At 35.5% G+C, this 27,052-nt stretch overlaps 1 protein-coding gene across 1 annotated transcript in view; it reads right to left on the bottom strand.

The window, feature by feature from the left end:
* Trp1 (translocation protein 1) overlaps positions 1-25,750 on the bottom strand; it is a 147,209-nt gene extending 121,459 nt beyond the window's left edge. The window contains exon 1 of the mRNA XM_090402552.1: positions 25,655-25,750. Within this exon, the coding sequence (XP_090258678.1) occupies positions 25,655-25,690 (36 nt within the window). The 5' untranslated portion in view covers positions 25,691-25,750. The remainder of the gene's footprint in view (positions 1-25,654) is intronic.
* Positions 25,751-27,052: the final 1,302 nt, after the last annotated feature.

Below are 27,052 nucleotides of genomic sequence, written 5' to 3'. Positions count from 1 at the left end.
GTCCAAAAAAAGTATTGGCAACAGTGAGACCTGGTTTCAGAGAATAATTTAGTTACAGGGGGTAGAATGTAACAAATATTGTGTTTTCAGAGAAGAGAGAAGAAATAGGGCAGGAGGAGGGGGGGTATTATTATTAATGACAGCTGAAGAACTTCAGCTAACAAAAATAGAAGTTAAGATTGTAGATCTGAAGGAAATAGTTCGCTTGAGGCTGTCTAATGTGAGATAGAGGCCAACAAGACAAAATATATTGTTGATTGCTTCTATCGAGTTGGGGGATCCAGAAGAAGAAGAAGATGTGGATGACATCCACTTGCAGATTACACAATGAGTGCAGGCTGAGCAATTCTCATGAGAGACTTCAACTATGAGGATATAGATTGGAAGGAGGAAAGGGCAACTGGAAAATGGAAATGGAATTTATACAGTTACTAAGAGATAAAGTGGGAAAAACTGCAGAAGAAGACTAAGGGATAATTACCTGAAACAGTACCTGATGGAGGAGACCAGGAGTTTGAATGTCTGATCTGGTAATAGCATCAGAAGATCTATCTATAATTACAGTAGCAACTTTACCTCCATTCAGAGGGAAGTGATCATGCAGTCTTGTCCTGGGAGATTGCTTGACGTGGAATTTTCAGTCAAGAAAGGATATATGTTGAACCACAAAGTTGGCTATGACAAACTTAGGAGGCAACTTGAAACAGTGCCATGGTATAAGAAGCTACATGGAATGAATGTCATAAGTGTATACCCAGGGTCAGGATCAAGTAGGCATTAAGTGGATGACTAGTAATATAAAGAAGGAGCAGCAAAAAAAAAAAAAAAAAAAAAGCATTGTGGAAGAACTGTAAACAAAAAAGTTGATTAGCATGCTCATGAGCAATAAAAAGCACAAGCAAGTATGGTAAGGAAGGCTAAATCAGATTTTGAGAGAAAATTAGCTAAGCAGGCCAAAGAAATTCAAAATTTTTTTGCTATGTAGCAAGTAAGAGAAAGAATAATTATGGAAAAATAACTTTACTTAGTACTGATGACAGAAAAATAGAATAAATAGTCACTGTGTGTTAAGGCTTAAGTGCAGAGAGGACATCATGTTGGAGGTTTAGTGGAGTACTGACAGCTAGGAAAGGATTAAAAACTAATTTTAATGCTTCCAATATTTCATCTCAGTCAATGATAAATCTTCAGGGAGTACATATAACACTTGTAGCACACACAAAAACAACACAATACTTAATGAAACACATGAGTGACTCTAAAGTCCTATCTAGATGGTGCACCCTCTATGGACATTTATAGATGGCCTAGGATGTAAATTGGGACCTATGATGATTATTGTTTCACAGATTTTGGGAATATTTATGAATCTGTATTTATTTAGATTAGGTTGATTTCTGAGTGCTGATGCAGATTCCAAAAACAGTCTTTCCTTTTTTTAAATTTACTAGGTAGAGCATGGTGGTTTTCTTCCAGAAGATCCTGTGAGTTGTATCCAATACATAGTCAGCAGAGCCAGATTTATTAGCACCACCTAGACAGGACTTTAGAGTCACTCATTCAGTGATGGCGAACCTTTTTACCCAGGTGTGTCAAACATCTTTTTTTTTTTTTTTTTTTTTTTTTTTTTTTAAATATTGATTGTTGATGTGCCACTTGCATACATGCATTATAAATTTAACTACATAATCATAGATGGTGACTTATATCATATTGATCTATTTATTTAATAGGACATTGATATAAAATCTATGAATTCATATTATACAATTAATTTAATAAACTGAAATTACAAACTCACATTTAATGACTTTTCTGTTGCTGAGTGCTGGTAAAAAGTTGCTTTATAGAAGGGCTACAGTGTGTACATTTTAATGCTACACAGGCAGTGCTCAAATCATTGCTCAATCTATTTTTTCCTTTCGATTTGATATTATTTAAGGCAGAAAATAGTTTCACAAGAGTATGTAGAAGAGAAAAATTGTTGGAAGAGCTTTGGCAAAGATTTTAAGAGCATGAAAGTTTCCAGGAAGGCTATTCCACATGCTTAGAATTTCACAACCTGAATTTTTATATGCAGTATCATGCAGACATTCCCGCTCAAGTTCTTCTAATTCATTTCTAAGAGCAATAAACTTTCGTTTCCAGATAAGATTACACTGGAAGTCAGCTAGTTGCATTTCTAGAACTACTCAAAGCCATCTAATTTAAGATCCATGAATTCTGTTTCATCAGGATACTTTATGAATTGGATTGTTTGTTCCAACATTCGAAATTGCTCAAATCTAGAAGAAAACTGCTCAGTTTCTGATTTTAGAACTTCGATAGATTGGTTGATATATTGTTCACGATTTTTGGCACTGGTTTCGTTAAAAAAAAATTTTCACTCTTGGGAAATACTTAAAATTGTTACTTTCTAAATCACGTTGAAATATTTTGAGTTTATTCTCAAAGCCGAAACCTACCTTCACCTTAAATGAGAGCGATCTTACACGATTTATCGCAGTTTTTTCATCAGAATACCAATATTTTCAACATCAAAGGTGTGTCACCTGAAACCCTCAAGTGCATCAATGCTGATACTTGTGTCATAGGTTCGCCATCACTGGCCTAGGATGTAAATTGGGACCTATGATGATTATTGTTTCACAGATTTTGGGAATATTTATGAATCTGTATTTGTTTAGATTAGGTTGATTTCTGAGTGCCGATGCAGATTCCAAAATTGGTCTTTCCTTTTTAAATTTACTATGGTGGAGCATGGTGGTTTTCTTCCAGAAGATCCTGTGAGTTGTATCCAATACATAGTCAGCAGAGCCAGATTGACCATAGTTGTGATTTCAGATGTATGATTTGTGTTGCGCTCATGGTCAATCTACCTGTCTGTCTGAAGTAAGCCAACCTGCAAGAACAGGGTACTTTATATACTCCAGGAACTGAGAGAGAGGAGGGAGATGAACAAACAAAACACTAAAAAACATTAATTTTTCTTTCTGATATTCGGATCACTTTTCCTTTGTCATCAATTCTGGTTGTTTTTCTTAGAAGAACAAAATTTACAAACAGATGGAGTGAACTGCTATGGGTCCCCCCCCTGCCAATTTTTACATGGAAAATTTTGAAAAACGAGCAATTGATTCAGCCACTCTCCAACCTTCTATCTGGCTAAGATACGTAGATGATGTGTTCTCTATTTGGTCTCATGGTCCAAGCACATTAGACTCCTTCCTCAGTCATCTCAATCAGACAGATTTCAGAAATGTCATCATCATTCCCCTACATCCATGATGGAAAAGGAAAATAACAATAGTTTACCCTTCCTAGATAACATTCAGAAGGCTTGTTCCTTAGTAACAAGCCTTCTGAATGGTAACCTCTCCTTCGTGGTATATAGAAAACCCACTCACACACAGAGAGATACATCCACAAACTTTCCCACCACCATCCCTTGCAACAATATAGCATAATTAAAACTCGAACCAATAGAGCATATAATCTTTGTTTGAGTGGAACCTCTCTTTCTGAACTCAATCGTATATACAACACCTTCTTACACAATGGTTACAGTGATTACATAATTAAAAAAATAATTGGTTCCTCCCCCATCGCATCAGACAGATTTCAGAAATACCATCACCATTCCCTATCAGTGGCACATCAGAAAAAAATGGCCAGGTCGTTAAAAAGTACAGCTTTTAAGCCCCCCCCCCTTATCTATTCTACTGAAAATAAGCCCCTTCCTCTCTCAGTGTCTGGAGTGTATAAAGTACTCTGTTCCTGCAAGTTGGATTACTTCACACAGACAGGTAGATCGGCCACTATCCATTTAGATGAACACAAATTGTACATCTGCAATCATGACTATGGTCAATCTGGCCTTGCACCATGCCTGACCACCATACTAAATTTAAAAAGGAAAGACTGTTTTTGGAATCTGCAGTGGCACTCAGAAATCAACCTAATCTAAACATATATGGATGCATAAAATTCCCAAAATTTAGGAAACAGTAACTGTCAGTGGTCGCAATTTATATTTTAGGCCATCTACAAATGCCCATAGAGGATGCATCACCTAGACAGGACTTTAATCACCACAAAGTGTTTCATTAAGAGAGAGAGAGAGAGAGTGTGTGTGTGTGGTGTTACAAGTGTTAATTGTACTCCCTGAAGATCCCAGCGATACAAAATATTGGAAGCATTAAAATTAGTATTTAATCCTTTCCTAGTGTTGTCATTACTCCAACATGGGGAGTTCAGTTACTAAGTGATCACTTTGCAAGGGTATATCATCCAGGTGGTGACTTTGTAGTTACTAAAGTGACAGAGACTGATGTGAGAATTCAGGTAGATGAACTGAGGTACTCAGTATATTGAAAAATATCAATATACAGCAGTGGGTCTGGACAGTATGTCAGTCAATTCATGTTCTACAAGAATGTGCAAGTGAACTGGCAGTGCCTCTAACAAAATTTAGATCTCAGCTTTGGCAAGGTTCCAAGGGAGTGAGTGGAAAGAGGGTAAGATAGTCCCATTATATAAAGGTGGCTCCAAGACAGAAGTAGTAAATTACAGACCAACTAGTATCTCTGAAGTGGTGGCTAAAGTATTGGAAAGGTTGGTTAAAAGTAAAATTCAGGAATGGGTGGATAGGAATATGATACTCTATAGTGGATAGCATGGTTTTAAGAAAGGGAAGTCCTGCCTCATTAATTTATCAACATGTTATAATAAGGTGACAGCACAATTGGATAAAGGAAATGGCTACACTTTGATATTGATGGATTTTACAAAGGCATTTGACAGAATACTGCACAGAAAACTATTACATAAGTTAAAACAAATGGGAATGGATATGAGGTTGGCAGCAGGAGGGATATTTTAGGGGATATTCCACTTCACCATATACAGCCCTATGATGATAGACATCATAGGGTTGTATATGGTGAAGTGGAATCAAGGCAAATTAGGGCCACTAGTGGTGCCCCAAGACACTGTGTATAAGACCACCACTCTTTAATTTGTACATTAATGATATAGTGGAAGATTTAATGGGGATATTCATTTGCTGATGATGCAAAACTGGGGAGAGTGCAATAGTTGATAAAGATGATATAGATAGACAGAATGATTTAAATAAATTGGCAGTGTGGGCAAAGGTTGTCAATTTAATGTAATAAAATGCAAGGTAATGCACTTTGGGTTGAAAAGATTATATACTTTGTATATTAATGGTACTAAATTACAGGAAATTGATGAGGATAAGGATCTGGATAGAGGCGATGATGGATAGAGATTTGAAATTTGGAACACCTATTACAAGAGTTGGAAAAATAGCTCAGAAGTTTACTTGGATGCTGAAGAACACATGTATAAAGAAGGATAATTACTTCTCTATCTTTACTTTTCAGCGAGTTCTTCAGCATCCAAGTAATCTTCTGAGCTATTTTTCCATTATTGGAAAATGGAATTTTCCAATAATGGAAAATTCCATTTTCCATTATGATTCGGAATAATGATTCGGCCACATGTTGATTACTGTGGGCACAGTGGTCAGTATGTCACAAGCAACCAAGCTGGTGACAAGTCTGTGGAATATACCCCATGAGCATAGATGGAAGGTGTGTAGGTTGCAGAGTTTAGCTGACAGATTGAAGAGAGGGGGATATGAAAGTTACTAAAGGGATTCTATACGAGTGACACAAAAGAAATTTTTAAATACATGGTGAGTAGAGGGAAAACAAGGGGTGGGGGGGATCACACTTGGAAGTGATCCAAAAGTGTGGTTAGTAAGGGTGTGCAGACAAGGTTTTTTACTTGAAGAGTGGTGAATGAGTGGGATGAACTACCAGAGGTGGCTGTGAGGCACCCCAATGAATAAGTTTAAGGAGATGTATGATAGGTATTATGTTAATGGATAGTGTAGGCCTTCTGCAATGAGTCTTTCGATTCCATGGAATACCTGTATAAATAATCATAAAAATTCTCCTTAATTTAAAAACTTATGTGGTCCTGTCTTCATTTTTCTTTAATAGGGCATCAGTAACTAGAACTAGGATGTGACAGGTCAATCAACCAGTATTATTCTCAATTTCCCTAATATGTTAGGCTCGGAGGGCAAGTAATTTGGTATCTTTGAAACTTAATTAAAGGCTTTCATAGCATAGTTAATCCTATCTTCATCAAGTATTATGAATGTCAATTTGTGTGTGTGTGTGTGTGTGTGTGTGTGTGTGTGTGTGTGTGTGTGTGTGTGTGTGTGTGTGTGTGTGTGTGTGTGTGTGTGTGTGTGTGTGTGTGTGTGTTCTTCTGGCCAGTTAGCCTGTTTTGCAAGATGAAAAACTGGAGTATATGGGAGGAAAACCTGCCACCTCTGTCTGTATGAGACCAGCTAACTTGTTTCAGCTGAAAAGCCCTGACGATGGCTCTTCATGTACCAGATGGGATTCAAACTCAGGTCTTCCAAACCAAAGTACATCATCAAAACCAAATAGGCTATGGAGGCTCTGCAGTGATTTTACTGCATATATAAAAAAGAAAAAAGCTTTATAACTAAAAATTTGGATATATATACTGCTCAAAATAATAAGGGAATATTTTAGTTTAAAAAATAATTTACAAATGTAACACAATTTGTAATAAATAACGATTATTTAAACAATATCTCATCAATTACACCCTATCCATAAGTAATAAATATTTATTCATGTATAACGTACCCAATAGTTATAATTATTTGCAGAAATTTATAATTATCTAACAGAAACTAAAATATCCCCTAACTGTTTTGAGTGGTGTACATATATAAATGAAATCATACCAATGTGATCTGGTATGATTTTATTGATATGCTGTCTGGGAATGGGAAGACAGCATAATATCTAATCTTGTGAGTGGATTTCATGAGACTGATTTTGAGCGCCGACTGTAATGACAGAAAATTTGACTATTCTGCTCTGTGTATTAGAAAGAGTTACTAGTATATGGAGGAGAGGTCCCCCTAACTTGAACAAAGAGAAGTTTATAGTGGAACGCAGTGTTTTTATAGGCACTGGCGTTGAGGCTGCATTAATTATATTGTATGTAGTCTAATGCACGTATGTTGAGTTTTCCTAACACAGACAAAAAAAAAAAAAAAAGAAAGAAAGAAACTTGTCCACATCAAGAAAATATAAACAAGTGTTTTTTGTCCATATTTTCCTCTGCTTAACAGAGGCAGAACAAATAACACTGGCCTGCATCCCAGAAGATGGTGTGAGAAAACAAACTGAAGGATGTTCATCTCCTCTGGCACTTATTACTATTATGTCACACCTTCAAGGAGTCCAAGTGCTCAATGAGGAAGGGTATTATCATGCAACTGACATTTGTGAAGCAGCAATATTAGTTTGTTTTTTTTTTGAATAAGTCACAAAAACTTTATCCTTATTGCAACAGGAATTATCATTTGTCTAATCTCAGCACTGGGTTTTCCATCACAGCTTCTAGGGTGAAAAACCTAAACCCATTTGAAAGTTACTATTTACAGGTGGAAAGATGGTCAATGGCTTGCTGTGACTATGCATGACCTGCATATTGCAGGAATTATAAAAGTTATCTGCAGAGAAGACATTATTTATGACAGAATGCAATAGCATGCTACTTGAAATTGACTCTTGTGGAACTACCTCCTCTTGGAGAGAGTAATTCCTACTGAGACATAATATCCAGTAAGAAAAAATTTATTTGACAATAAACATTATCCAAAAGTTTCTCATAAAAAGAGGAAAATTCTCTCATAGCCCAAAGTTGTATAGGTCTTTCAGTATATGCCAAACCTCCAAGTTGTGTCAACCTTTTTCTGTTCAGAGAAAACTGATAATAGGAGAAGAGCTCATTTTTTAAGGCAAGCATCTCTAAAAGCAGTTTCCAGACTAACAAATTTTGATGGTGAATGATGCTTGAAGCCACATCATGAAAAAGACAAAAGTTACTACTCCTTAGAAACCATAAACAAATTTCAGTAACATTCTGCCAACATCTTGCACAAACAGGGCTAGTAAAAACAATTCGATGGTAATTTGGTGGAAATCTTGAATCCCTGACTAGCTTTGGAAAGACAATAACTGCCCATCACCAGGAATCTGGAAATTCATGCTAACAGAAAACAGTTCAAGCAGCAAAGCAATTGGTCTATAGAAGGTGGTGACAAATGTTTAACCATCTCATAATGGATATCTATCATCCAGTCCTACAGTAGAGGACAGAACAGGACTAGACTTTTTTTTGGAGGGAGGGCAAAGTAATGTTTTGATAAAAGTTCTCCCTGTAAGTACCTACACAAAGTGGGTGGGTGGTAAATCTATCCTTCAATTAACAAATTTTTATCCAGACATCTTCAGTGTTGGCTGATCTGGTTACAAAATGTGTGTTTGATCTATTATCATTTTGGCTCTCACAACTGTCATAGCATACTCAAGCCACAGCTTTATTTCTTTAAAACGTATCCCACATACATACAGAAGAACTATAGCACAACAGTGCAATGTGTGAGTTACAACAAAGATTTAAAAAAGTTTGACTTTTTTTTTCTTGTTAGAGCTGGAGGTTGTAGGATTATTTTTTTGTTTTATTTTTTTATGTGACTACTCCCACCCAAAACAGCTGGGAACCTATAATACATTATTACCATGGCTTTTTTTTTTTTTTTGGTCTATTGTCAATTTTATAGTTTTTTGTATTTTTATTTTTCACATAATTCATAAAACCCTACTCTAGAAACTATACATGGAATTTTTTCAAACCATTTCAGGCCTCCAACAAGCAGGGTAAAACTTTTAATGGAAGAAAAGAATAAATAAGAAAAACAACAGGTTCAGTGTGTTTGCAGCTGTACTGTATTAAGGAATGTTAAGCATTTTTTTTTTAATTTTTATTATATTTTATTTTTTTAGCGGTCCAAACAAAACGTGGAGGAATAATAATTGGTTCTGTAGAGCAGTAATCATGAAAGTATCGATAGAAAAGACACAAATGAAACAGTGTCTGTGAGAGAGGAATCATTTTTTGGCTGAGTTGCATTTCTTTCGACAGCATTCAAAAATTTTTGGAAGATTTTAGATGCATAACACCAAACATGTGAACAGTATTCCAAGGAAAAGTGGATTTGGAATTTGTACAGTTAGTAGCTGGGTAGGTGAAAAACAACATCTTAAGCAAAAAATAATGCCTGGTTTTATAGAGGATTTGGTGTGTTTATGCTGGGAGAGGCTGTAGATAGATGTCAGTCCAAGGAGAAAGAGAGATATGTTTTGTGATTTGTGCATTACTGAGAGTAAGGGAATGTAAGCTGAGATCCCTTTTGTGAAAGAAAAGGTAAGACTAGATTTTAGCACTGAAGATGAGATTATCCTTACCCCACTGAAGGATGCTATTGAGTGCTTAAGGCACTGGTTGCCAAATATCTTAAAGCTTGTGATGTCCTAGCACTGCATGATTTGGTGAATGAATAGCAAGAATAGAGTATACTATCATTAGAAAAGATTAGTGGTGACTGAGTAGGCCATTTATTGTAAGAGGGTATGTGATATAACAGAGCACTGAGGCACTCCTGTATTGGAGGTAAAGTTCGAAGGGGAGTTCCCATGACCTGCTAAACGACTAGACCGAAAGAAGTTAATTTGCTTAGGCTTCAATGCCAAACAAAAGTCTTGAAAATGTCAAGATCAACAGCATGTTTATCCAAACTTTTCCATGGCATACATCCAGTAATGGGAGATGTAGGCTAAGAGGTCAAGTTACAGATCTATATTAATGGATTGCAAACTGGTAGTCACTGATCAACTGGTGAGCCTCTAGGTAAAGGAGAAGTTGACTGCAGATGATTATTTTTTGGAGAGGACTGAAATGATAGTAACTGATTGGTAGTTAGACAGCAGGCTTATCTCCCTTTTTTGGAAAAGGTTGAATATGTACCTGCTTCCATGTAATGGAAAAGGTGCCAGCTGAGTACAGAAGATTGTAGAGATGTTTACACTGGAGTACATTTGAGTACAATCAGAAAAAGGGCTCCAGAACCAAACTTTCTTTTTTTTTGGTGCCCAAATTATTTAGTACTTCTGATGTCTTTTGCCAAAAAAACCACAGGAGGCATAAAATGCCTCCTGTGGTTTTGTATGGTAGAAAGCAATTTGCCTTTGTCATCTATACAGGAGTTCAAGGAAATGAGTGATGCCAAGAGTCAACTTCATGTATAGATGTTGTAAAGTGGTATCCATCTGGATGAGATAAGTGGAAGCATAGGAGAGCAGAAGTTGAGTCCAATGACTATGCAAAGGAAATCAATTTCTATGAAAGCAATTAGATTTGTTGTGGAGTATCTGAGGAAAAGACCCCTGAACTTTGTTCTAGATGTTGTGCATTCAAAATTCCACCATGGTGTTTAGGGAATGGTGGAAACTAAGTGTTTTACAAATTGCAGTTGTGAAAGCTTATATTATCCAACTCTGTATGATTCACTACATCACTGACAGGAGATAAGCCAAATATCACAGAATCAAATTCTGCTATGGAAGAACACAGTGAACTAGTTAGCTGCTCTATTTTCCATCAAGATATCCATGAAGTACATAGTTATCCACATAAAAGAATGGATATCACAAAATAGTGATCACTCCCAATTTCCTATTGAAAAAATGGAACAGAGAAAGAGAAGGTGAAGACTTAACTGAAGTGGTGTGAATATTCAGATAAGTGTATGGAAGGTATTGCTTCTTGTGTTTAAGAGAGAGAGATTACTGTGCCAAGCATATATTCTACAAATCCTCCACTCTGATGTGCACTACCTCATAGGATGGTCATTTAAATCTCCCATTACAGTCATCAAGGTCATCCTTCAGTATCTACACTAGATGGCAGATGCAGTATATTTTAATAAGGAGTCCTACTGAGAGGCATATTTTGTTGTCTTCTCAATATTTCCAAGGTATTTGATTGTGGCGGGCATTGAGGCCTCGTAAACAAGCCATATTAAGGCCTCCCTCCTGAACTCTTTGAATGTATTGCTGGCTTCCTCATTGGTCACTCAGTGCATGTTATGGTGGATGACTTCCTCTCATTAGATTTTGCTATCAATGTTGGAGTATCCCAGGGTTCTTGTAGTACTCTCACCCAAAACCTTTCTCCTTCAAATCAATGATCTTCTCTCTCTGACCTCAAATCCTATTCAGTTTTGACAATGATGGTACTCTTCATTCCTCATTTGAGAAACCCTGTAGTACTCAAATGACAGAAGCCTCAAGATCTTCCATCACCAATGACTTAAATACTGATTTGAACATCCTCAAATGGGATGAAGACAACAGAGTGAATTTCAATGCCATAAAAACCCATGCCTGCCTTATTACCCATAAGAAAGATCCCACTTCCTTTTGATAAAGTTCCATTTTCCTTTCAAGATCAACTTTCTCTTCACTGGCTGACTCACATCTAGTTTATCCTAGCAAAAACATGTTACATACATAGCCCTCCTCAGCCGCTAAAAAGCTCAATGATCTCCCCCTTTTTTTTTGGTCTAAACATTACTTCTCTTCTGCTCAACTCCTAACACTTTATAAGTCTTAGATCCAACCAACCTTGGAATGTTGTTCCCACATTTGGGATGGTACAACAAAAACCTCCTTAAGAATTCTAGGTGATATACAAAAGAGGGTGATCTGCTTAATAGGTAATAACCTTTCCTTCACAGACTTACTCCCATAACTTTCCCATAACATGCTATTTCTGCACTGTGCCTTTTCTATAGGTACGTTGTGGTCATTGCACCCTCAAATTGGCCACTACTATTCCTCACCCCCCCACCCCTTTCTTCTAAACATGTGAGAAATAAAGCAGACACTGGCCAACACCCATATACTGTCAGACTCCAAACATACCAAACAAACTTTCATTCCATCCACCTCTATTCTTTGGAACAATTTCCCCCCATACTGTTTTTCCCAATGAATACAACCTCAAACTCTTTAAGAAACATATCAACAGATTACTTCTTTCTTCATAAACACTTACCCAACATGGCACTGCTGTGTTATGAGTTCTATGACCTTTCTCACATGAAATTATCATAAAAAAGTAACTGCCTCCATGTTAGTGTTGCATGGGAATGAAATATGGTTATCCATAAGGCTAGAGACTTCTCCACAGACAAGTTCATCCCTATAATCTCCTTATGGATGACAGTAATATTCTGTAACGTACTATCAGGCTTTATGTCTCCTAGAGACAAAGCCACACTAGTTTATCATTTCTGTAGGAAGGCCTCGATGCCATCAGTGTTTTGGCATAATCCATGAAAATTCCATTATAAAAATACTCCCATTATTTTTGGTGGATCACCTGGTTCCAGTATAATGTGAGGTCTTGTTTTTATCAAGCTTGAATTTTTTTTCTCTTTCTTTTTTTTTAGGAAATGTAATCTCTTTCAATATAATTAACGGCTATTTTAGCCTGTTTTTGTTCAGCAGTGTCCCTTATATTTAATGCATTGGCTAACATAACTCAAAAGGGGTATATATATATTTTAGGGCATTATGGGCGAGTATAGAGGGCAATTTGGCAGAATAAAAAATGTGGAAAAATTATGTACATACCTTGTTTTTGGTTTAAAGATGCCTTCTAAATCCAAGCTCTTGTTGAAAGGTTGCATGTAAACGGGGGGGGGGAGAGAGAACATGGGAATGTGCATGAGACACAGGAAATAAGTTTGGGAACCCGGGTTACTATTAATAATATATATATAAATATATATATATATATTATTTTGTTGTGGGGAGAGGGGGGGAGGAAAAGAAGGGGAAGGGTGTCCTTATGTGGAAACTGGGGCAAGGGTTTACGGGGTGTGGACCATTTCGGTCATCGTCTGACCATCGTCGGAACTTTGTGGGAATGACTGTAGAGCTATGTCAAGGCTGCAAGATGTATCTGCCAAATTTGGGCATTTGTTGTCGCTAAATGGCCGGAGGCATGGTTTAATTTGTAAGTTTTGGAACGTCCAACATTCGGAAATTAGGTAGGGGCGGTGGACGTTGATAGAATTTCCATCGCATTTTATGGCAATAGTTTCGGATATTCTAAGCATCGTTTCGTTTTCTTGTTTGTCAATGATTATGGCTTTGTCAATTTGGGGGATGTGTTTTTGTTCAAGGGCGTGAGCTGCAATTTCTGTCTTCCCTGTATTCTGTGGTTTGTTTTTCTTTTTGATGTTGCGATGTTTTTTCGTGTTCAGATATTCTGGAATGGGAATATTGCAATCCCTGAAGTGCTCTTGTAGTCTAGTCCATAACGACCTTATTGTAGAGCCCGTGTAGGTGACGTCACAGTCTTTGACAGAAAATTTGTAGACTACATTGTGGTGTTCGAATAATTCTTTGTGAGTGAGAGATTTAGTAGGTTTTAGGAGAGTTGCTAATTTATGGTTTGTGGTGAATACTAGCTTATAGTCCGTGTTTTTGAAAATGTATTTGTAAGCCTTGTATGTGTTTTGGATGTATGGCAATTTGATGACCATACGTGTCGGGTAAGACAGGATTTTGCCGTAATGTTCGCGTAATTTATTAGATGCGTAGGGTAGTTGCAATTTTTGAAAATCTGTGTTAAATACTTGAGTTCAGTGTTAAGAAAATTGTTGTTGGTGGAGAATTTGTAAGCATTGATAAATTGTGATAGGATGACTGATTTTTTAATGGAATATGGGTGGTATGAATTGAAATGGAGGTAGTTTCCGACATGTGTGGGTTTGTGAAATATCTTCGTGGCAATTCTGTTATGGCTTCTGATTAATGTAAGATTTAAGAAATTGAGGGAAACAGAACAGAACAAATCCATCAATTTCTTAAATCTTACATTAATCAGAAGCCATAACAGAATTGCCACAAAGATATTTCACAAACCCACACATGTCGGAAACTACCTCCATTTCAATTCATACCACCCATATTCCATTAAAAAATCAGTCATCCTATCACAATTTATCAATGCTTACAAATTCTCCACCAACAACAATTTTCTTAACACTGAACTCAAGTATTTAACACAGATTTTCAAAAATCGCAACTACTCCACGCATCTAATAAATTACGCGAACATTACGGCAACATCCCGTCTTAACAATAATACTACAAAAGCAGACTTCCCGACATGTATGGTCATCGAATTGCCATACATCCAAAACACATACAAGGCTTACAAATACATTTTCAAAAACACAGACTATAAGCTAGTATTCACCACAAACCATAAATTAGCAACTCTCCAAAAACCTACTAAATCTCTCACTCACAAAGAATTATTCGAACACCACAACATAGTCTACAAATTTCCTTGTCAAAAAGAAAGACTGTGACGTCACCTACACGGGCTCTACAATAAGGTCATTATGGACTAGACTACAAGAGCACTTCAGGGATTGCAATATTCCCATTCCGGAACATCTGAACACGAAAAAACATCACAACATCAAAAAGAAAAACAAACCACAGAATACAGGGAAGACAGAAATTGCAGCTCACGCCCTTGAACAAAAACACATCCCCCAAATTGACAAAGCCATAATCATTGACAAACAAGAAAATGAAACGATTCTTAGAATATCCGAAACTATTGCCATAAAATGCGACGGAAATTCTATCAACGTCCACCGCCCCTACCTAATTTCTGAATGTTGGACGTTCCAAAACTTACAAATTAAACCATGCCTCCGGCCATTTAGCGACAACAAATGCCCAAATTTGGCAGATACATCTTGCAGCCTTGACATAGCCCTACAGTCATTCCCACAAAGTTCCGACGATGGTCAGACGATGACCGAAACGGTCCACACTCCGTAAACCCTTGCCCCAGTTTCCACATAAGGACACCCTTCCCCTTCTTTTCCTCCCCCCCTCTCCCCACAACAAAATAATATATATATATATTAATAGTAACCAGGGTTCCCAAACTTATTTCCCATGTCTCATGCACATCCCCATGTTCTCCCCCCCCCCCCCTCATTTACATGCAACCTTTCAACAAGAGCTTGGATTTAGAAGGCATCTTTAAACCAAAAACAAGGTATGTACATAATTTTTCCACATTTTTTATTCTGCCAAATTGCCCTCTATACTCGCCCATAATGCCCTAAAATATATATATATCCCTTTTGTTATGTTAGCCGATGCATTAAATATAAGGGACACTCCTAAACAAAAACAGGCTAAAATAGTCGTTAATTAAATTAATGTTTAAGAGTAGCATGGGAATTTCCTAGAATTTATACGTAATCTCTTTCTCCTCAGGAAAATTATACAAGAAGTTATCAAATTCAGCTCCATACGGGATACTAAGTATTTTAATAGTTTTTGATTCCTTTGTGAACACATTTATTTTATCTATTAATGGATCTTTGGCATGTCTTTAAGGAACGCTGTTCCATTATTTTTCTTACCATAGGATTCTCATAAAATGGGATCATTTTTGGTGTTTTCAGTAATGAGACCATATTCATTCCTCATCTCCTCCCCATCTGATGAGATTCTGAGGTAAATCAGATCTCTGTTCAAGGATGATGAAATTGTGCGAACGTAGAAACCACATATGTTAATATCCATTTAGATAATTTTACTGTTACCTTCTAACAGCATAAGTTTTTCCAGAAGATGTGGTATAGTTCCTGTTTGCTTCCTGAACGCACACCAAAAATGGCTTTATTACATAATAATCCTATAGTAAGGATGGTGCACAGAGGAGTTACTCTGAATGTATCTGGCAAGATGTTTTAAAATATCGCCTGAACCAAGTTCAACAGATTTTAGGGATCCTGCCAACCATTTTAAACTCTCCTAGATAAAGGGTGACATTTTTCTGATAATTTTACTTGTTAAATAATGATGAAAGATGGGATATTGGTGTCAGATGTTTTCTGTTTTTTCTTGCTATCAGTTGATGTAGAAATGGTTTCTGGACTTAGATGGAGCTTGTTGATGACTCTCTGATACACCACAAGATAAATTAGTCATGATCAAAAGAAGGAGATTCAGCAGCAGAGCTCCACACCCACCAGAGAACTACACAGGGACACCCACTATCTAGCAAGCAATGACTGCTTGAAAGTCATTGCTTGCAGACTAGGGCTACTCCAGGTTCCATACTAGCTCCATAATAAGCCTTGGTCCCAACTAGCCAAATGAAACAGGAGGTAAAAGAGTGCATGACCACTTCACTACATTCCAGATGTCCAAGGGTTGTACATGGTAAACACAGCAGTGATGTACTTAGTCTTACAAAATGGTCTAGAAAACAGGAGTAGAAAAAAAAAAAAACTGAGAAGTTTGTCTTCTTTCTCTTGCAGTTTCCTTTTTTTACATGAGATTTCCATCTCCAGGAACAGCTGTTTAAAAAATAAAAAAAAAAAGTAGGAAAAATGGACATTCTATATTCACAAATATATGGCTTTATTGACTTTTATCACCAATCAAGGTTTCCTAAGCTTGGGTTAGTGTCTTTAAAACAAAAGTATAATGATAGGGGGGAAAAAAGATTCCCATAACAACTACGAAGTGCAAAAAAATTTGTCAAGAATATGAAGTTATTTAAATTACTGTATATACAAGACAATATTCTAAAGACTTTTTTATTTTTTTTAACTTAGTACTCGTTAAGAATTTTTCCTACCTAAAATATTGACAGGAAATTCAGTGAATTTCCTATGATTCATATGCAGTTATATCATGGAATGAGGAAAGGTTAATAAACATTTAGCTAATTCCCCCCCACTTTTTTTCCTTTCTTCATTTCGTAACAGAATACAAAACATCACTTTGAACTAATCAAACTATAATATCAGCAAACCACTGAATTTTCTCTAAGTGCAGATGTTAGAAAATGTGAAACAATTTAAGAGATAAAAAGTTATCACTTAAAACTTTTCTTCAAGTGATTACAGAACAATTACCTTAACAAGCAACAACTGGATTTTATTTATTAGAACATTATTACTACTATAATAACAAACCCCATGGAGTCACTCATCAGCAGAGATCTCTCTTTCTGTGAGCAACAAATATCATACTGAACCTTATATTCACACCCAAGCATTTGCAACATACTGTAGTAATGCATTCCAATCACCCACCAGTCTCCATGTAAAAAAATCTATTTTTTGCTTCCCTCTTCACCACAATTTTACACAACTAATAAGGATGGTCTCTTGTTCTTTCCATCTCACTTTCCATCGTGTAATCCCTTTTTATAAATCTGATAAAATTCCTAACTTATCCCATCAATCTCTCTGCTTATCCACTAGACTGCATCCCTTAACAGCTCCCCATAACCACGGTATCCACAGTGGAAACTAGTTGACCAAATCAGAACACAGAAGTCCACGTTAGTTTGACCAATGCTTTATACATTAGCACCACCACGACTTCCTTATCCCTACTTGTTAGTGTGCCCCTTAGCACAGCAGCAATGTGAACTGTGTAGTCTAATGCATTCAACTTGCATTATGTCCTTCGAAGTTCAGGTGATCATCATCAACTATTACCAGTTCTTGAATTCCACCTCCTGAAACAGTTCCACCAATACAGTCTTATACATCTGCACTCCCAAATATACTGCATTTATTAACATTAAATGCTGCAACCTCCCACTCATTTGTCCAAGCTAAAAGTCTATTTAAATCTTTCTAAAGAAAATTAACATCAGTATCACATTTCATAACTCACCAATTCTATATATCATCATCAGCAACATCTGATGTTTGCTGATGATGATATGCAGATTGTATCATGAATATGCTACCTCTTCCAACAGGCTGTGGGATCAAATGATGAGAGATGAATTTCGTTATCTAGTGTGAGACCACTATTTACTTACTGGAGGCTTGAAGTGGCTTGAAAGAGTTCCATGTTTTATCTCTAGATTATGTAAATAAAGCAAAAAATGTATAATACATTAATAAAATATATTAAATATCAATAATACCTATTAATTAATAAAATATATAATAAATAGTTAAAAACCTTAGACTTAGTCCACCTACTGCACTGATCCATAGGTTTGCAACCTATCAAGGATCGAAGTCACATGAAAAAAACTAAAGTTCTTCAAAAAAATACCATTAACAAATAAGTGAAACTGTAGGGCCTAAGAAAAGAACAGCGTAGGACACTACAGGTTTCTCTTCTTCAAATACTTTTTACTTTTCCTTTTTGGGACACAGCACCACCACCATACACAACTTGCTGGTCTTTGCAAAGTCCAATAATATTTCTGCATAGGTTTCCATTATCCAACACATTCTTTACGTTAATATAAAATTGAAACAGTTTACTAAAGCAATATCTACTTATCACAAATCCATGCTGACTATCAGAGAATCCTATGTCCATCAAACCAAGCCTGTATTCCATTCCTAACCAACCTTTCCAATACTTTAATTACAACTGCAGATACCAATGGATAACTGGAAACTTGTCTTCTAAAAACATGCATGTAGAGTGACACAAGTTTGACTTTTTTTGTGTGTTTTTCTCTCCTTAGCAATCTCCATAGGAATCACTGTAAGACTCAATAAACATCTAGATCAAGGCAATAACATTTTTGTACACTCTCTAATCCATCTGAGTTATATTTACCATCTACAAGAACACACCTCTAATTCTTCTGTATCTGCCACTTCTCAGTTGCATAGTATCCTTTACTATACAACATTTTCCTTCTGAATTTGTTCAGATAAAAAAAATATATCACACCTGTGCCCTTTGTGTCCTTTCTCCGTGACTATTCTTAAATATTTTATTCTCCCTAATAACTATTTTAACTATTAAAAGAATAGTTAATAGGAATATTAGGAATATGTAAACAATTAGCTAAAAATATGAGTTGGAAATAACTATTATCCCTAAATATTCTTAAATATGGTGCCCCTTTCTCCCTAACCACACTATCCCAGTTTTGTAAAAAAATAATATTCCATCTACAGAGCCTGTAGTATCTAAGTAAAAAAGAATATCAATACTTTATGTGGAATAAAATATTTCAGAATGCTAAATATAATCGAAATAATACATAAAATACTTCTTTTTTTTTTTTCCATATATGAAAATGACATGAAATAGGATTTCAAATTTTCTTGCGAAGAATTTTCTCGTGATTAATTTTCTATACAATGAATTTCCCCACAATTAATTTTCTGCATGATGAATTGTCAGGACACGCCCAGTGGCACACCACTAGTTACCTGCCTTCTGGATTCTGCTCCTCCATATACTGTTGTGGATATCTATTATCAGACACTCTTTTATCCATACCACTGCATTTGTTGCAGTTTGCATAATAGCGTTCCATGTGTCAAATGGCATTGAAAAATCCAATATTACTATTATAGCCATTCCCTTTATCTATCTCAGCTGTCACCCTATTATAAAAAGTTAACAGATTACTAAAGAATGACCTACCCTTCACAAAGCAGTGCTACCCCTCAGAGTATCATATTTTTATCGCTCATTCTTGAATTCTCTTTTTTGACCAATTTTTCCAGAACTTTTACCACCACTCCTGAGATACTGATTGGTTTATAATATGCTACCACAGGCATAGATCCTACTTTATGCAAATAAATTATTTTGCCCTCCTTCCAGTCTCTTGGGACTTTCCCAGAGCTGAGACTTAAACCTTAAAGGAATAACCAGTTCCCTGCACATTCTCTTAAAATGCAAGCCAATATACCATTCAATCCCACAGCTGTATTTGCATTCAGATTCTGGAATATCCTAAGTACCTCCAATTCATTAAACTCTGTTTTCACATCAGACCTTGTCACCTGTGTCATAATATCTTCACTTGGATGATATACCATTTCAAAATGATCACTCAGCAGCACAACAATTTTTGTCTGACTCTGTTACCTCTGTACCACCTGTATTCATTAAAATTATCCTACTTGGCACATAAAGAAAAAACTCTTTTGGATTTCCCTTCAACCTGCTCAGCTAATTTCTTCTCATAATATTTTGTCTTCCTTACTATTCTAACCATCTTGCCTGATCCTTGTACTGTTTGCGAGTTAGCTGGTCACCTTTCTTCTTATATACTCTCTCCACAACATTTTTTGCAGCTCATGCTTAATGACACTACTCATTTTTGATATGCATCTGTCACATCAGCAAATGCAAATTCTCTACCTGGTTGCTACACCTATGCAAAATGATCACTCAGTAACAACTATTTCTTTTATATCTGTCACCTTCCTACCATAAGCACTGTTTAAAGTCATCCTACCATAGTCATTTTTTACTCTTACTCACTACATAACAAATATCGCTTGACTATCCCTGATGTATTGTGAGCATCCTTCCCTTGCAGAAGTCCTATACGTATCCATAGAAGGCATTCAGAAATTAATATTAGAAGGGAAATTGGATGGAAAAAGAGGGAGAGGTAGACCCAGGAGAATGTGGTTTGAAGACATTAAAGACTGGACTCGCTTGAATTATCATAAATGTTCCAGAGCAGCAAAAGAAAGAAAAATGTTCCATGACATGGTTGCCAACCTCCTTCTAGGAAATGGCACTTGAAGAAGATCCATATATTGTCTCGTCATCATCCTAAAGAGAAAAGTGAGATTACAGTTATCAACCTTAATGCATCATGCCTGTTTTTTCTGCTTTATCTTTACATCCAGATACAACACATAAAAGCAAATGTTCTTAGCTAATAGTTTCAGTGCGCCATTGATCAACAAAGTATTCAACAACATGTTCCACTGATATGTTAATGGCATATCAGAACATATTGTTGAGTACTGAAGCCACTCAACATTTATATAGCATTCTGTCATATCCAAGAAATGTCAACTTTCCTTACTTCAACTAAAGATAAACGTCCTCAAAAAAATAATAAACTTCCCAAGTATCTTGCTCTTGTGAACACTTATTTTGGACAATCTGGAAAGACCTACCTCTGTTCAATGCAAGAAACATAAAATATATCAAGTATCAAGAACTTGGCCTTGCAGCGTGTGCTCTTAGTAGAACTGCACATACTGCATAGTGTCCTGTGAAGAAGGAAAAAAAAAAAAGATTTTCTATACAAGAGTAGATTCCTTATGGTACAACTTTATAGAATAAGTAACACATAAGCAACTGTCCTTTAAAGACAAATACAGTACAGTTACAGGCTTCAAAGGTGGAATAACTTGTCTGATAATTCCTATCGCAGAGGTGGATGCCAGACTGTGACATTAACAGTCAGTTTGTCCAAGGATTATTAGTAGAAAATATGCAGTGATGTACCAAATATGATATACTGATGCAAACAGACATGAAAGTGTATAAAATTTCCCAGGAAAAAAAAAAAAGAGAGGGGGAGTGTCCATAAAGAAGGATTTTATTGAAATTTGGGATCTTAACAAATTAGAATTGATAAATGTTAGTGATTTATAAAATTAAGCAGTTAATAAAGTTATAAATAACAAACTTTCAGAAGATTATGCAACGCAAAAGCAAAACAGAGCTTGGTATATGATTGCTGTGATAATCACTGATATCACTACATAAAGATATTGCTACAAAATGCTAACTCTTGCATCAGTTCCATGCTTATCATTTCACATAATTCTGTATTGTTTTGATATGAAAATTTGTCCAAAATAAACCAAAATTATTCCTCAAAAAATGATATGATGACTTTTAGTATGATCATCAAATTCCTGACATTTACCCAGGTGTACAGGATATGATAGTACTACATGAAAAATTTACATCATCATTACTAACTTCCTATTACAATTTTCCTCCAAATCAATCTGCTACCTGTCAAGACTCCAATATTTCTATCTTCTAAAGGCACTTTTTACCCAGAGGAACACCAAGATATAGGTGGATTGATACAGTAAAAACCATATCAATCCACCTATATCTTGGTGTTCCTCTGGTTCTTTTTCTTGCCAACATGGCAGAGAACACTTGTTTTGCTAATCTTTCGTCTCCCATTCTGTTTAAGTAACCATCCCACTTGAGATTAGCTCTACTAACACATTCCTGAATGCTAACAATGCCAAGTACTTTCCTAATATCCTCTTTTTTAATATGATATTGCGATTGATCTTCTGTTCAAACCTCTAATCTTTCTCGGGACTCATATCTGCAGTATCTAGTCTTTGGTCAAGTGTTTTACTTATAACCCAGTCCTCAGATCCATAAGTCAAAATTGGTTTACCAGCATAATTGATTCTGTTGTCTATTTCCATATTTAATTTAAAATCTTCACTAAAAATCATGCCAAGTAGCTGAAATCTTTCACTAGTTCTATAGGTTCTCCATTCACATTGCAGTTGATATTTTCAGTGCTTCAACCTATTTTCATTGTCAAAGACAATGAAAAAGGTAGAAGCCTGAAAGGTAGAAAATAGGACTGACCTTCATACCATATCTATTACAACAATTATTCAATTTAGTCAGGGAATCTTGCAGACTTCTAGCGGATTTATTTAGAAGTATAACATCGTCCGCATAAAGCAAAAAGCTGACGTTAACATCTCCAATTTTGATATCAGATTTAATACCATTTTACTTCATAATGTGATCCATATAGATAATAAATAACAGAGGGGATAATGTACATCGTCGCTGACACCAAATTTAACATTAAACCATCTTCTTGTACTTTGTTTAATTCTAACTGCTGACTTACAACTCAAATAAAAATTAAGTGTTGCGTGATATAATGCCCAACTGATTCACACAACTGTAGCATTTTGAATAGCTTCTCTCTTGGTACCTTGTCATATGCCTTTTCCAGATCTACAAAACATAAATACAGATCTTTGTTATATTCGTGCTTTCTCAACTATCTGTCATAAAATGAAAATCTGATCCTTGACAGCCTCTATTTGGACTGAATCCATCTTGTTCTTCACCAAGCTTCTCTTCCACAATTCTTCTCAACCGTTTCTCAAGTATACTTACATAAATCTTACAAGGAACAGTTAGTAAAGAAATGCCTCTTAATTCAGTAATTCAGTTTTATTTCCCTTTTTATATATGGGTACTATGAGAGAACTCTACTCCAATCATCCGGAATTTGTCCCTCTGTCCAGGCCTTCTGATGCAGTGCAGCCACTGTAAGACTTTTATATCACTATACTTGAGCATTTCTGGTAAAATATCATCTACTTCAGCTGCCTTTCCACATTTCAGGCTTTTAATGGCTTTTTTCCCTACTTCAAGTATGGATATGTATTCCTAAATTCCAATGCGCTGTCATTGATTGTTTCATTTAGCAATTTTTTTGAAGTAATTACTCCATACTTCAAGGATATCTTTTTCTCCAGTTTTCATGTCACCTTGATCATCTTATTCCTTTACAGCACTCATTTCTAGAATTCTTCAACAACCACCAGAATATCTTGCCACCTTCTTGATATTAATTTTTTATGTTCTTACCAGTCTTCCCATGACTTTTGTTTAGCTAGTTTTACACAGTATTTTGCTTTCTTACATTTGTCTCTGTATTCTCTAAGAGAACAAACTGACTTATTTGCTAGGAACTTTTGATATGCTATTCTTCTTTTCCTTCATTGCCTCTTCAACTATTCATGTCCACCATGGAGTTCTGATTTTTCTATCCTTGCAGACAACCTCACCACATAACTCTCTGGCTGAATCAATCAATGTTTTCTTCAGGGGTTGCCAAGGTTAGTTCCTGTTCTCAAACTCTTTCATTTTTTCTTCAATAAGTTTGTGTATTCTACAGTTCACATCTAAGAGCTACTCAACTTTTATTTGCTTTAAAACTTTCTTACATGTTCTCCTTTTCAATATGAAATTAAATTTTATTGCTAAAGACTAAATGATGATCACTTCCAATTTCAAATCCTCTGCACACTCTAATGTCCTGCAACAGGGAAAAACATTGCTATCAACAATAACATAGTCAATGAGACTTTTCTTATTCCTAGCCTCTTCTCTCCATGTGAATTTGTGCACATTTTTATGTTGGAACATTGTGTTGGTAATAACCAGTCCATGTCCTGAGCAGAAATACAACTGGTATTTGCTATTATTATTAGCGTTGCTCTTTTCTCCAAAGAACTGAATTTTAGTAAAGATCATAAAATACTAAATTTTATTAAATATCCTTCATTGTAAGAAGTGTGGTATTTGTAGCAGTGCAAATTTTAATGGAGGTTCTAAATGCCGTTTATTAAATGTCATATATATTTGCTCCCTTGCTGTAAAGCGGAAATGATGAATTCCTGTTTTTTTTTTTTTTTTGCAATAATTCTCTCAAATGTCTTGTGATAAAAGTAGCATGAAATGTAAAAGCTTGAAATTTGGTAATAACTGGTGATGCACAGCAAATAACATACCAATTCTGTTGTTAGCTATAAGGAGAGAGGATGATCATAAAGTCCTGTCTTAGGATTTACATAAAACCTCAGAGCAATACTGTGGATTAAAGACTATGAAAGTGACCGATAATGTATATATACTTGCTAACAGATGAGTATAACTTGCAACTTTTGTTGTCGGTCACATTTATCGGTGTGAAACATCACTTAAGACAGTATATGATCACCCAGAGTTTTTTTTAGACTCATGTATGTGCACTGTACAGAATTAGATAAAGCCATAAACATGAATGAAAAACCAGAAAGAAAGAAAAAAAAAAGTGGTCACCAAATTATATTACAGATAAAAGTCCATAGGCTAGTGGTTTGAAGAATTGGTTCTAGAATAAACCTGATTCAAAAATTATTGCATATAAGCAATAATTTTTAAACAGAAAAATAACCCGAAAATTTTTGCAATAGCCTCGCCATAATAATAATAATAAAAAGTTACTTAAATAAATATTTACTACTTTATTATTATTCGTAATGCTGCCGTAGGCAAAAATATATTTTTATTTCTTATCATTTGGTCTAATTCATGTATATTTTTATTTCTTATCATTTGGTCTAATTCATGTATATATATATTCATATTTATATATACTGACTATAACCGAGACTAGAATAACAATTAAATTTATTCTAGTCTCGGTTATATAAATATGAACATATCCTAGTACCGAGTTAATACTACAAATTGCTATATATATATATATATATATATATATATAGTTAAATAATAATTTAAACACGATATCAATGAAATATTAGCATAACTGCAAACTGATAATCTCAGTTCACGTATGTTTCCTTAAAAAATTTTTAAAAACTTGTTTACCCGTTACGTATGAGTCTATAAATCTACATACAAACTTCAGAGAACACGTTAACACTTTTACGTGGCAGCTGCAAACGTCAACGTGTTTGACAATAACAGGTTTAAAGAATGGAATGTATTTTAATAACTGCAGCAAATATTTACACATCTTCATATATTAAAACATCTTCGCAAGACAAAATAAAAATGAAGATTACAAATAAAATAAGCAGTAAAAACAAGAATCCAAAATAGTGGACTGTCAAAATCATGCAACACCGATCTTTAAAACAGGTAAATATTTAAGTGTTCGTACAACTCCCATGAAATTATTTTATATCGAGACTGCACTACTCCATTGCAGCAAAGAGTCCGTAAAATATAAATAACATTCAATACTGCATATCTTACAACAACATTAAAATATCACATACATCTTTCTTCTTCCGACCTTTACGCCGTTCAGCCATCTTCTCATGCACATACGCCACCTATTAATCAGTGTAATCTTAAAGAATTGGAAAGTTGAGGAAAAGCAGGAATTTTTAACAAAGGGTATCTTTTTCTTCTTATGGTACCATCTTCTATCGAAGGTAGGCGACCATCTTGGCGAACAAACTACGTTCTTGCCTTGATCTGAGCAGTTGTATTCTGCTCTTTACTGTCAACGTCTTGATGATGTCAAACCAAGATATTCGTTTTCTTCTTCAAGCTCCTTTGCCATCAATTCTTTCTACCAAAATGGTCTGTACAAGCTGATTTTTGCCGTTTCTCATAATGTGGCCAAGATATAATGTTTTTTGTCTTTTGATTGTTTGTATGAGATCTTTGCCAATGAATTTTAAAACATCTTCATTGGTTATTTTTTCTGACATCTTTAACATTCGCTATATAGCCACATCTCAAGGGCCTCAATATTCTTGATGATTGCCGCCTTCAATATCCATGTCTCAACTCCATAGAGCAAAATGGACCAGATGTAACATTTCAGCATTCGGCATCTGTCTTCTATGTTTAGATCTTAACTGCAGAATAATGTTCTCATTATCATGAAAGACTGCCGCGCAACTTCAATTCTTTTCATTATATCTATTTCAGAATCGCATATTTTATTATGCCAGCAACCAAGCTATTTATACCATGACACTTGATCAATAACTTTCCCTTTGAGTGTCAGTTTCATTGATGAGATTGGATGTTTATTGATGATCATGTATTTTGTCTTGTTGATGTTTATATTTATTCCATTTCTTTGGCATTCTAAACTTTAAAATTTTTTTGATCTCCAAATACCCAATGACAGAATAAAGATCTCTGTCAATGCGTTATGGAGATCTGTGATGTTACTATAATTAGCACGATGTCATCTGCATATAATGGGTTGTGAACAATCATTCCATTTATTGTGATTTTCTCTAGACATTCTTCTAATGCCTTTTAAAAGATTACCTCTAAGCATATGTTGAACAAGAGAGGAGAGAGCACACATTCTTGTCTCACTCCTCTTTTGATGTTAATATTGCTGGTGATCACACAACAAACGGTAATCTTGTCTAAGAGGGTGACTAAATTAAAAAAAAAAACAATTGGGGTGAAAAGCATTCGTGGGCCAGCAAAGGTAAGTCGATTCGTAGAGCCTCTGCTACCAATGGCTCATGCAAAAAGTTAAGCAAGTTTCAGCGCGGTTAGTAGTTGGAAGGATATCAAAGATGTTTAGGATTTAATGGCATTTCAAAAGACTGCAACGGAGAGAAAAGTCCCCAAATGAGACTTTTCTCATTATTGAATCATAGCAATGGCATAATAGTTCCAGTTTATACTATAACACTTAC

This window comes from Typopeltis vanoorti, chromosome 13 (assembly GCF_054136105.1).
Source record: "Typopeltis vanoorti isolate ZY-2024b chromosome 13, IOZ_Tvanoo_1.0, whole genome shotgun sequence".
NCBI classification, from domain to species: Eukaryota; Metazoa; Arthropoda; class Arachnida; order Uropygi; family Thelyphonidae; genus Typopeltis; species Typopeltis vanoorti.
This window is presented reverse-complemented; position numbering and strand designations above follow the sequence as displayed.